This window comes from Parus major, chromosome 3, assembly GCF_001522545.3.
Source record: "Parus major isolate Abel chromosome 3, Parus_major1.1, whole genome shotgun sequence".
Classification (NCBI taxonomy): Eukaryota; Metazoa; Chordata; class Aves; order Passeriformes; family Paridae; genus Parus; species Parus major.
The window spans coordinates 101176091-101188806 of NC_031770.1; the positions used below are offsets into that span (position 1 = coordinate 101176091).

The 12716-nt window shown below is 37.5% G+C and overlaps 1 protein-coding gene across 1 annotated transcript; it reads left to right on the forward strand.

Moving 5' to 3' along the window:
• Nucleotides 1-50: 50 nt before the first annotated feature.
• MYCN (MYCN proto-oncogene, bHLH transcription factor) lies at nt 51-2451 on the forward strand. The gene has a single exon (XM_015620367.3). The coding sequence runs from the start codon at nt 903-905 to the stop codon at nt 1536-1538; it is 636 nt and encodes a 211-aa protein (XP_015475853.1). The 5' UTR covers nt 51-902; the 3' UTR covers nt 1539-2451.
• Nucleotides 2452-12716: the final 10265 nt, after the last annotated feature.

Below are 12716 nucleotides of genomic sequence, written 5' to 3' on the forward strand. Positions count from 1 at the left end.
CGCCGGGCAGCAGCTCCGGCCCGGTGTGGCTGAGTGGTACTGGGGACGCTCCGGGCGTCCTGATAGTCTCCTGCCCCCGGGGGGATCGGGGGGGTGGCAGGGTGGCTGCCGCCGTCACCCTGGGCCCGGGGTTTATGGTTGATGACCGTGTGCGCGTCCCCTTGAGTGCCATGCGGGCAGGCTGCAGCTAGACGAGTGAATCCTTAGAAGCAGTGGCTTACTAGCTAGTAGGCTTACGAGCAGAGCCTAAAATGCCCTCTGTGCTTGCACACAGAGAAGTCCGCTTGGGCTGAATCGCGGTTTGGCGTGCGAAGATGAGCTGGTCCCTATGACCACCGCCACAAACTTGGTGATCCGTCCCGGGTTTCAGAGCCTGCTGTCCCTTTAATGTCTGGTTTGACAGCTTTGGGTGAGGAAGCACTTCCAACAGCTGTCTTCTTGGCAGTGCACCAAGCGCCGGCTTAAAGGGTCCCCGGCTGGAGCAGCTTCACCTTCTGCCTCAGAACAAACCCAGCGATTGTTTCGTTTTCCGGCTGCTTTTCTACCAAGCAGGGGCTGTGTTGTGCCTCTGTGCTTTTTGTACCGCAGCTCGACAATTCCATTCAAACTACATACATAAATTTCTAAAAATTCTTTTCTGCCTCTGTGATTGTGTGGGTGGTGGCCTCTTTATGACTGAAAATTAGATGTTTAAAAAAACCCATCTCATCAAACTTACTAAGCTTTCAGAAATACTTGTTCTTTGGTGATTTCATGTGTATTACATACTTTTACAGATCTCTATCTGACTGCAGATGGTGGGCACACGCTGGTTTTGACATCAATTATTTCATTACTGCTTTTACTGAATGTATTTTGTCAATAAATACTGATACTTGGTCAGGGTATTTTCAGGAAGAATAATGTCTGTTTTATTTTCTGTCCTTTTACTACCAGAAGACGACGAAGATGAGGAGGAAGAGGATGAAGAAGAAGAAATAGATGTTGTTACAGTGGAGAAAAGACGCTCCTCTACCAACAAGTCTGTTACCACCCTTACTATTACAGTGCGCCCTAAAAATACCACTTTTTCATCGGTCAGGACACCGCAGAATGGACTGATACTAAAGCGTTGTGCCCCAATTCACCAGCAGCATAATTATGCCGCTCCTTCTCCATTCGTGGAGACTGAAGAGGCTCCACCACAGAAAAAGTTAAAAATTGAGGTGCCCCGTCCAGTAAAACCCACGATCCAACCAAAGCCTAAGAGTTCAAGTCCTCGAAACTCTGATTCAGAGGACAGTGAACGTCGACGCAACCATAATATCCTGGAACGTCAACGACGTAATGATCTACGGTCAAGTTTCCTCACATTAAGGGACCATGTTCCAGAACTGGTTAAAAATGAGAAAGCTGCAAAAGTTGTGATCTTGAAAAAAGCCACTGAGTATGTTCATTCTCTTCAGGCAGAGGAGCAGAAGTTACTGCTAGAAAAGGAAAAATTGCAAGCCAGACAAGAACAATTACTAAAGAAAATAGATTACAAGCGGACTTGCTAAACTTACTTTTTGTTTTGTTTTGTTTTTTTGGCTGGTCTGGACAGTCATTGCCACTTTGCACATTTTTGATTCTTTATAAAAAAATTGTGTTTTTTGACGTTAAGAATGTTGGTTTTAATTTCAATCCAGTTCCTGAAGTAATCGACAGACTCTATTATCCGGGTACGGAGCAAATGGATGTTCTTGCAAGGAGTTTATTGCAAGACTACCAAACAACAATGGACTGCCTTTGTTTTTTCTTCTTAAGAACTGTAGATGGTGGGGATTTTTTTTTTTTAAAGTGTTGTGAGCATTTGGAGCTGCTGATGACATCTAGTTGAGTTTTAAAATGTTCATTCCTAAGTTTTATGGTGCTTATGTTCTAACAGATGTTACTTTAGGGGTTGGCATTTTGTACCCCTGTGGGAATTTCTGTAAATACCATCTACACACTTGCCTTTTGTACATGTCTTGGGTTATGAGAGGTGGCTTTTGCTGCCAGTATTAGACTGGAAGTTCATACCTAAGTACTGTAATACCTCAATGTTTGAGGAGCATGTTTTTGTATACAAATATATTGTTAATCTCTGTTATGTACTGTACTAATTCTTACATTGCCTGTATACTTTAGTATGATGCTGATACATAACTAAATTTGATACTTATATTTTCGTATGAAAATGAGTTGTGAAAGTTTTGAGTAGATATTACTTTATCACTTTTTTGAACTAAGAAACTTTTGTAAAGAAATTTACTATATATGCCTTTTCCTAGCCTGTTTCTTCCAGTTAATGTATTTGTTAATGTTTGGTGCATAGAACTGGGTAACTGCAAAGTTCTGTGTTTAATTTCTTCCAATGATGTACATTTAGTGCTGCGTCTTATAGCACTTTGAAATACCTCATGTTTATGAAAATAAATAGCAATTACATTATGTGCCATTTACTATTTTTCTTTTAAATAAAATCTTTAACTTTGCAATATTGACAAAATACAAAAATCATGGTCCCATACCCTTGGCACTCAGCTCTTAGACTATAGGTGACACTTTACAAAGGTCAGCTGGGCAGGACATTTCCATTTCTAGTTAAAAAATAATTTAATAAGAACTGTGCTCCTGTTATTTCATACTTGTGTTGTCAGGATCCTCCCAGGAGAGCAGATGTACCACACTTAATGGAATGATTCCTGTGTCTTGCAAAGACAGGTACCACTGTACTTGTGAGGGATCAGAAACATGGCTAGCAAACTTCAAAAGCTAAGGGACTGGCCTCTGTGGCACACAGGTGAAGTAAATGATGGAGGTAGACTTGCCAAAGCATGGAAGATTAAATACTTGTAGTAAACAAAGATCTTAACTTGGCTGCTGTTCTTTGCATTAGGAAGGCCTTAAAGCTGTCCATCATTGCACTGGCGAATTAATGTTTGTGTTTGTAGGTGCAGGTCCTGTTTGTTACTACATTAATAAAATTGAGACTACCAGGGAAAATGCACAACCATGAAGCATGCATCAGATGAACATGGAACTTGGTTGTCTCAAGAGCTGGTATTTGGTGTGACAGGAACAGGACAAACAACTCTAATGAAATCTGTTTGGTCATTGTGTTAAAGACTGTGACATCAGGGAGTTGTTTTATCTTCTAGTCCCTACAGGTATTTTTGACATTGTCTTTCCTCACATTGAATCTGAAAAAAATGGATAGGAATTAATGACCAAATGGCCAGTAAGTACTTAAAGGATCCACTTGCAAGAAGCTCTCCTGTCACATCTGCCCCTGCTTTAGCCATAAAGGAAGTAGCTTGTCTGGTGATGGAGGTACAGAAATCCTTTATTTGCCATGAGGTAACAGGAAGAGCAGTGTGGCGGCTGCTCTTCCTGTTACCTCATGGCAAATAAAGGATTTCTGTACCTGTTCCAAAATAGCCCCCACGTAATGAATGTGCCATATGTCTATCCCACAGATGGTTGATGCACTCATAACCTGTGCTTTTGGGCCCCAGGCAGCTTCTGTACCATGACCACCAAGAACTGTACATAGATCAGTGCAGTAAACCCAGATCTTCAACAGGTGTAAATTGCTGAAACACTGTGGACTCAGCTAGGCCTACACAACATTTAAGAACTGGTCTGAATAGAGTTAAAATCTAAATTCATACTCAACCACAGTTGTTCTATATATAGAATCTTTGTTTTGATTCCTTTGACATGCTTCTTCCACTTTCCAACTACAGTGATAAAACAGTAGACAGTCAAAACTGGTGTGAACAAGTGCAAGGTATATTTAATTTTACTAGCTAAAACAATTTTTAACCCCCCCTTTTTTTTAGCAATTTCTGTTGAACTCCTGTTGTACTGTTTTCAAAAAAGATGCATCAAATGAGTGTTCTTGAAGGAAAGTCCCTTCCCCTTCCCCTTCCCCTTCTCCTTCCCCTTCCCCTTCCCCCTCGTGGAGAACTTTGGTCCAAATCCTCCACTCAGAGTGAACTTTGGGTCAGATCAGGTTGCTCAGGGTCATGCAACCAAAGCTTGAATATTTTAAAGGATTGAGATTCCACAGCCTCTTTGGACAACATGTGTTTTTTGATTGGCAAAACTGACACAAATTTTTGTACTACCTGGAATTTTCCTTGCTGCAATCTTTGTCCATTGCCTCTTATCTTTTTGTGTTTAACCTCCCGGAAGAGTCTGGTTGCACCTTGTCTGTAACCTCCCATTAGGGAGTTGAAGACAGCAATTACTTCTTTCTCTTCTTGAGACAGCCCAGTTCTGTCTTGTCTTGTGATAACCAGCCATTTAGAGTATAATAAAGGTGTCAAATACTCAGATTTGTTTGACTATTCAACACATATCCTATCTGAAATCCTCTATTTCTCACTATATAATATGGGAGTTTTGCTCTGATTATTTAGAATTCAGTGATAAACGTCCAACTGATGTACATGGAGACAGAATCTGGCACCATAATGCTCCTATATACTGTACTGTTTCCTTGCTTCTCAGTACTGTACTAGCAGTACTTGGCATTGTCTTTTTTTTGTTTTGTTTTAAATAAGGAGTTGATAGGCTTGTTTTCATACTGTCACTGTAGGGAGTAAGTTGTCAAGGTCAAATATTTCTGGTAAAAAAAACTCAGTTGTAGGACATTAATAAAGTTACAGTTGTTAAATAGAAGATTACTTTTGTAGTTACATGATAAAAAGAATTGAGAGTTGTAGGAAAGACAGCTTTGGAAAAGAAGTAAGCAGCTAATTGTGTAATATTTTCTGAAGAATCAGTAAAGTAGCCAGAAGGCTACATAGAGAAGGACATAGAATCACAGCTGAAGCCATAACAAAAGATCCTTTTGCAAGTGTATCTAGAGTGGGGAGTCCATAAGGACTTAGTCCAATAATGAATTGAGACACTATTGCTTGGTTTGTGTTTGTTTGTTTGTGTTTTATTTGTTTTGTAAATGCATACCTACATTTGCATAACAAATGCAAACATATCTGTCTGGAGAATCATATGTGGCAAGTACTTAATAGCTGCTTTTTACAAAGCAGATACTGGTGGTTCCTAAATGGAAAACTGAATTAAGTTGATCTCAGTCTTATTTGATCTGCTATAAAAATTCCCAATTTCTTTCTCATACATGACAGAATTTGCTGATGGTGGTTTTCTCCAAAATCACATATCCCAGAGGATGCTCTTCTTCTCACCTTCTGTTTATTTTCTTAAACATACCACTGAGAACACAAGGGACTTGTAACACCAAAATGAAATGATTCCTCCATAAATTAGTATAAGTGAAACACCAGTAGGAGACCTTAAAAAGGTGAAATGTGTTAATGGTGTCATTACCACTCGATCACCTGTTGCCCTGAGTGCTAAGGAAAGTGCATTTCTCAAACCCAAGCTGCTGTTACAACAACTTATCACCAGGTCTTGGCAGGACTCCTTGAGAGATCATGAAATATATAATTTTTTACAGTTTGCTCCTGGGAAGTATACTGATAAACCAAGCTGGAATAAAATTACTTCAAATAGGTGACATTCTTAAACTTGAATTTCCTGGCTTCTGGCTGGTTTAAATCAGAAGATGCCATTTTATTTAAAATATTAATTTTGAGATAATTAATGCATTTTTAATGTACATTTGCCAAACGCTACATGATCTGTACTTGGATTACTTCTCCTTGTGTCCATTTCCTGTTTCCCTTTTCCCTTCCCTGTCTCTTTTTTCAGGAACACAAAGCCGTCAAACTAAAGGGATTTGAGGTGTCTCAGCAACGTTTTTAAATTAAGCAGAGATTTCAACAGAAACAGGAGATACACAACACTTCCAGAAATCTCAGAGGAAAGGAATTGTTCAAAATGTGCAACAGAAGCTGATTGCAGAACCAACATGGTGGGTTTTGCCTGAGCACTTCTGGCTGCTCCTGCAGCACAGACAAGTCTGAATTCAGAGCTCTTGGTCTGTGCCAAGATAAGCTTTCACTTCTGCTGGACAACCTGTCCAGTTTGCTGCCCTTCGGAAGTTTTTTTGCTGCCTATCTGCTTGTACTGACCCCACCATGAAGTTGGCCACCATAAACGAGATGTTTTGCTGCTGGGTTGTATGACATGATAATTCCTGCTGCCTGCAAATCTGTGATTCTTAGCCAACTTTGTGCCCTTCCTGGCCAGATCCTTCTCTCAGTGAGATTATTGATATTTTTGTGCAACAGTCAACTTGGAGAAGATAAAATGAATTCTTGATCTTTGAACCATGCAGGTTCCTTGTATGTGTGCTGGATGTATAGATTAACATACATGCTGTGTTGCACACAAGGGATTCTGTAAGTGTTGATCCATGAGCTCTGCTAAATAAAGCCTACAGTATATTTTAACTGAATAAGCTACAAGGCTGTCCACTTGGCACTTTGAAGAAAAAGCAAACCAAGGCATTTTGTTTCCTGTGTTTATGATCACAATATGACACACCTAAATAATGCAGAAATTAAAAATAATAAAAAAAAAAGTATCTACAGTGCAATCATAAATAATGGCAAGTATTTTTTAACTCCATGGTAAAGTGGATGGGTGTGTAGACTCATTAGACATAAAATTTATCAAACTTATAACTGAATTATGACCTATTTGTTACTGATCTCTGAATTGTTACATTTTGTATGCATAACATTGTTAGGCTCCATATATGCTATTATGGCTGCTCTATTTGTGAGCTATATCATTTGCCATCATATAGTGTTTCCATCTGACATTATTTAGATAAGTGGAGACATTTTCTTTTTATGGTAAAATAAGATTATTTAATTTTTCTTATTCTGTGCTCTCAACTTCACAATGTCATTTGTCTGCTTTAAGTGTTTGCTGCTTTCTGTCTTCTATACTGCACGCATTTAGGGAGAGGAACTGTCTTCTGTGTTCTCTGTTTGGAGCTGAGGTTAGATTGTCTCTGTGAGGGACTGTATCAATCTTAAAACTCTTAACAAGAGTCCTGTTGTCTAACTGCTACGTATAGCTTAGCTTTATATTAGGGGTAGGATGAGTCATGCTGTCTACATCTGTCTAGTTTCACCTTCTAATCTACAAGCTTTACAAGCATTACAGAGTTTTAAGAACCTAGCTGCTTAGCTTCCTAATTCTCCTTATGTAGTCAGCAGAGAGATGCAGGCTCTTCCCAGAGCACAATCCAGAGCATCTGCATTGGGCTTTGCCTGGAACGGGCCCAAGCACCGCTCTGTACCTTGAGGAAAGTGACTGCAGCATGCAAGGCCTGATTATGGGAACTGTGTTAAGGGCTGCTTTATTGCTGCTGGGTAACCAAGTTACTCCATCTCTAGCTGATCTTACTTACCACATGAAATTTAAAGCAATGATTTGGAGAAAACTGCAGGATGATATATATTTTACTTAGAATAAAACAGTGCATGAATGTGGGATATATAGTTAATTTAATTGGCAGAGTTGTTTCACTTGCAATTAAATAAAATATTTCAATGGCACTTACCTCTATTTTGCTTCCTAACACCATCAAAAATAAATACATGGGTGTTTTAGCATTCAATGATTTCACTTCCTCACAGAACAAATCAGTATAATTAGAATACTATTTGGATGGATATTTTTAGTATCTGTATACAAATAGATTTTTCTTCTGCAATACATGGCAATTACATTTAGGCATAATCTTGTTTCTTCAGTATGATATAGACTTAACAAAAACCATGTAATTAATATTGTAATCAATTTCATTCCAATATCTAATTAATATTGCAATTAATGGTGTAGGAGATGAAGGAACTATCTAATATACACACAGTTCAGTGTTGGCTAGTACCTAGGAATCCTCAGAAAACATTTTTAAAACCAATTAGAAAATGTCTTTTAAATTCCTATGATCAGTGTTAAAATATTCCTGAAATATTGTTATGAATTTGGTTTATAATATAGAAATTATTTGTGTCTTATAAATTCGTCATTAGATTTGGCACTCTATTCTTTTTGAAGCAATTTGTCACTTTATTTCTTTTCAAGCACATATTCAGAAAGGAACAATGCCACAGAAAGAAATCACACTGTTTCAGTGCTCAGTCACCCTCAGAATTTGGTCCTAGAGAGCTAGAAGATAATATTTAGATTGCTAAATCATGTGCTGAAATGAGAGTGGTGACATGTAACAACTTCTTCCTGGAAGTGATTTTTTTATTTTTAAAGAGATAGAGACTCATGCTTGATATTTCTTCTCTACAAGAAATTTGGAGCACATTTAGTTGATCCCCTTAGAATTGCATATAGTCTTAACTGAGAGTTAGATTATTCTAAGAAAATCTAACTGGAAAGCAAACATACTTAGTTGTATCTAGAAACCTGGTCATCAAAACTGTACTGTAAACTGTGGTTCAGAGAGCTTCTTGTTTCTCATTTTCTCCTACAATTGTTAGCTTTGGTCATGGTTCCAAGGCAAGACTCATGGGTCACATCCTCAATAATTATGATTACAAACATTTCTCTAAAAGCTCTGCTTCAAGCCAAAGAAGCCTGGGTAAGCCACAGTCCCAATGTATTATTTCTCAGGTGTATGAGATAATATTGCTTGTCAAGTGTTGCATTGTGAAGCCATATCTTTATGAACACTTCCTTCAAACATGTGCTGCTAATGAAGCTATGTAATGATTTCAATAATTTCAACAATTTTTATTATCTTCAGCCTTTAAACTTCCTTATGCAGATCTGATTCACTACTTGTATTTTCTTTTGCTTTCTTTAGCTAAGTAGCCCTATAGAAGGCAAGGGGGATTAAACTGACCAAATATAAACTCCTTTTAGTCGATAAAGAAAACAGGTCTTTTTAGTGTATTTTATTGTAAAATGGCTATTTAAAATGACACAATCTCACACTGGAAGTGCTCGTTTTTGGTGTTGATTATGGAGCAGCCTTGGAGGACCAGATACAAGAACCAACATTGCAAATGTCTAACGTGGGGCTTTGTTTAAGATACTTAAATCTGGATGTCTAGATATCTAACTGAAAGCTTGATATCTAGGTTGTTATCAAGCTGATATATTCTATCTATTATCTATTATCACTGTTATAGTCAGTGAAATCTGGGAAAGGATTCAGTGTGGGTGTCTATTTTAGGGTGAATTGAATTAGTTCTTGAGGTTCAGTTTTCTGTACTGATGAGCGCTCCAATGGCTATAAAAGGCACTCCAGGTATAGAGTGAACATATAAACACCTATGCATTAACACCTAATTTCAGGGCCTTCAACTACAAGTTGAGTCCAAGTACTCCTGTCTTTCCTCCATTTCACTTACACATTTTAAACGTTTTTCTTGAACTAGTCAAGTAATCTTAAACCCAGTTCTGTCTAGTTCATCTTTTCTGCAACACTGAATAACTTTTTTTTTGCTTTGGTTGTCTATTATAATATCTCCATATCTTTAGCATCTTTGGATTTCTTTCATCCCCTCACAGGCCCTGTTTATCACCAATATATAGAAATATTCATCATTGCCAGAAAATTGCCTGCATTACTGATAAAATTCCCATCTCTCATGTTACCATATTGCATGGTGGGCAGGACCTTATTTTCTCCTTCTCACACCTACACAAAGCTCATTTACAGGGCATGTTGATACACTTCAGATGGCAATATACTGACAACATTTTAAATTAAATTAAATGATAGCACATATCACTTTTTTTTTTTATTTAAAAAACCCAAACAAACATGACAGGAGAAAAACAGAAAGTAGATGAACATTTAGAAAAATCTACATTTTCCATTGGATCTCTGATAGTTTTAACTATTTCAGCACTTCCCAATTCTTGTTTCTATAATCTCACTCCAATAGTTTTTATATGTCTTTGCTCCTTTAAAAAAATAATTTATTTTCACAGCTTCTGTGGTCTTCAATAACTATTCCATATCACCCTATGCCTATTGCTTCTTTCATTCAAACACTTAAATGCATCACACCTTTTTTTCATGCTTTACAGTCTCACCTCTCGTACTAGTCCCAGTTATGTCTCAATATATTTTTTAATTTAACTCTAAAATACAGATTCCCATTCTGTGAAAACTTGCTGGATGACTATAAGTCTGTTGACTTCAGTAGGAGTTTATAAAGTAAGAAGTCTAGACCTTCCAAGACTTTTAAATGAAAATTGTAGGTATGCCAAGTTAAATTGTGCTGTATTTTATATTATTTCCCATTCACTATTAACCTAGGAGTAGTTAAGTTACTGTGAACTCCTTTGATATAGAAAATCATGCATTTCTTTTCTGCTACTGGTACTGACAATATGCAATAAGCTGGAAGCTTCAGTTATGAAAGCATGAGTGAGTATAAGTACCTATTAGAAGTAGTCAAGAGTAAGGTATTTGGCCATCTATCTTACTGGAAATTTTAAAAATTAATATTTAAAAACACCATGTAAATGGCTTTTTTCACTGTTAATAAATTGTAGCAAAAGAAAACCAATATCGGATGCCTAATTTATTTCTTATCAGGACTCCTTAATTTTGAAATTTCAGGAATAATTTTAGTAGCAAGTGTCAGAATAAATATATACTTTCTACACTGATCTGTGCCACTGTACAGCTATGTAAGAATGCCTTTGGTCTACAGCATGTGCATTATCACTTCCACTCCCAGCCAGGAGATCCAAGCTCACTTCACAAGAAAAGTCCTTTCTTTTTCTTTCGCTGGCTGGGGAATAATGGCCCAAGGGATTTTATTTGTGCACGTGTTCTGGTTGCCCAGAAAACTGAGTGCTCTAAAGCAGGGTAGCACCTTGGGAGTCAATGGAATTAGGACAGATTATGTCAGCTGAGGAGCTGGAGTTGAAATAAATTGAGAAACTTGATTACAACTGTGCCATTGTATATATGTAAAAGTATTAGAAGTCCTTCAATGTTTTATTGTGACTGCATTTAAATATGATTTTTAATGCCTTAAACCTCCTTCGTCAAGAACTTAGTTTTAAAAATTATTAAACATCTTTGCCCAAAGTATTTTTTTATTTGATATAGCAAAAGTGTCACCTACATTTCAGCAAATATGCACTGTGATTAAAGGGTATAATCTCTCAAGAGATGTTTATAATAATTTTAATTACCCTGGACTTAATAAAAAGACTTAGGGGATTTAATAAAAGGGCATTAAAAGATTGCCAAAGGGTTAAATATATATATATATTTTTATAAGAAAAATTGTAAGGCTTCTGTGACTTTGAGGTGGGAAGGTGGGAAGACTTAGTGGGAAAAGAGGAGGAGGTGAGCAAAAGTCAAGAGGAGGATTAGTGTCAATTAAGCTTCCCTTTGAACCTCCTAACTTGCATATGCAGAACCTGACACAGCTGAAAATATTTGCAATTTCCTGGGCCACACAGACCAGAGGTTGCTGTACAGCTCACTGACCCACAGGAAACTGTAAGGAAGTGAAAGAAAGGTATAAACTCAGCCAATTTCTTCTAGCTCAGCGCTAAGACATTTGAGCTCTAGTCCAGGGGAGAAGATTCGCGTGAAGAGGGAATTTTGAGAGACAGTGCATTCATTTCTCAGGCACAAAATATTTTGTTTGGTTTTGATCTACATTAGATCAAAACTAAACAAATATTCTAATCCTTGTCCTCTACTCTTAAGTTTTAAGTTAGCATAGAATTCAATGATTTTCTAGTCTTCTAGGATATAATAAATGTAATAAGAGATGAGAAGATGAAAGTGAACCAACAATCTCCAGACAGGAAATTCTATAGCTCTTACAAAACAAGGCAAAATCTAACATGCAAACACCTAGAACATTGCCTCACTTCACCCTTATACTGAATTAAACCTCAAGCCTTATCCAGAGAGATAAGGTGGTGATCTAAATGTAGATACCTGAACATAAACCAGCACAAGTTCTCTTGAAGGTTTTGTTGGCTGGAAATAAAATGAGTTGCTTAGATTTTCCAGTTGGGGTTAGCACACATTTCTAATGTGTTTTCCATTTCCTAACACTACAGTCTTTCAGTGCTGGGATAAATCTTTTCTCCTGGTTGCAGGCATTCCTGTAAGCCTCAGGGATAGACATTCTTCACAAGGAAGCACAGAGGAGTGCCTTGGGGCTTATAAAGCCTGTTTTCCTCTGTATGGAATTCTGGATAGGAACAGACTTCTTGAACAATTTCATACAACCTTCTACACAATCCACGTCTAGTAACCCCTTTTTTCTTGCCTCTGTCCCCAGACACTACACCTCTCATGTGCAGAGAAACCTGGTGTTGGTGTCAGCATTCAAAAATGAAGATTAAAACACAAGAATACAAGAGAAGCAAATCTGTGCCCACCTTTATCAATGAAAGTACCACTAAAGCTACAGACAAATGTGGCAATGTAACATTATTTAAAAAAAAAAAAAAGCCACCATCTGTTCATCTGTACCTGTGCATATCTCTGCTTTCTTGCTTTCCACCGCTTTATTTGTGAGTGAAAGCTACAGAAATTTGGCCAGAGGCACTCAGCTCCTCCTATATTCTGTAAAATGCATGGGGATGTTCTTTAAGTCTATACTAAACAAATTATAAGTTTGAGAAAGACATTTTCTCTTAGCATCAAGGCATGAGGAGAACTGAAAAAATATGTATGTTTTAGCTCATGCTCTGTTCATTGATCAAAGCATAATTGTTTCCTCACTTTTTTGAGATGTGCTAAAAATGCAAAGCAA